This window comes from Fulmarus glacialis, unplaced genomic scaffold, assembly GCF_000690835.1.
Source record: "Fulmarus glacialis isolate BGI_N327 unplaced genomic scaffold, ASM69083v1 scaffold23663, whole genome shotgun sequence".
NCBI classification, from domain to species: domain Eukaryota; kingdom Metazoa; phylum Chordata; class Aves; order Procellariiformes; family Procellariidae; genus Fulmarus; species Fulmarus glacialis.
In genome coordinates, this window is record NW_009203900.1 from 5,466 (window position 1) to 5,671 (window position 206).

Genomic DNA, 206 nt, shown 5'->3' on the forward strand with positions numbered 1-206 from the left:
AGTCCCCCACCTGGTCCCCCCCAGCAGTTACCCTGGCAGGGAGCGTGGCGGCCTGCAGGCATTTGGGGAGCTGTGGGAGTGAGCAGAGCATCCTCACAGTAGAGTGGTGGTGGGGCTGGGGGGGTGGAAAGGGTTTAACCACATTTAACCTTGTCCCCCCGATGTGTCCCCCCACCCACAGCTGCTCTCGGAGAGCCAGACCAACA

The 206-nt window shown here is 63.1% G+C and overlaps 1 protein-coding gene across 1 annotated transcript in view; it reads left to right on the top strand.

Moving 5' to 3' along the window:
* The window catches only part of LOC104074625 (fibrinogen C domain-containing protein 1-like), a gene marked incomplete at both ends in the record, with an annotated part of 1,505 nt that extends 1,303 nt beyond the window's left edge, over nt 1–202 (top strand). Inside the window, one exon of the mRNA XM_009574803.1 lies at nt 182–202. Coding sequence (XP_009573098.1) covers nt 182–202 — 21 coding nt within the window. The remainder of the gene's footprint in view (nt 1–181) is intronic.
* Between the last annotated feature and the right edge of the window lie 4 nt (nt 203–206).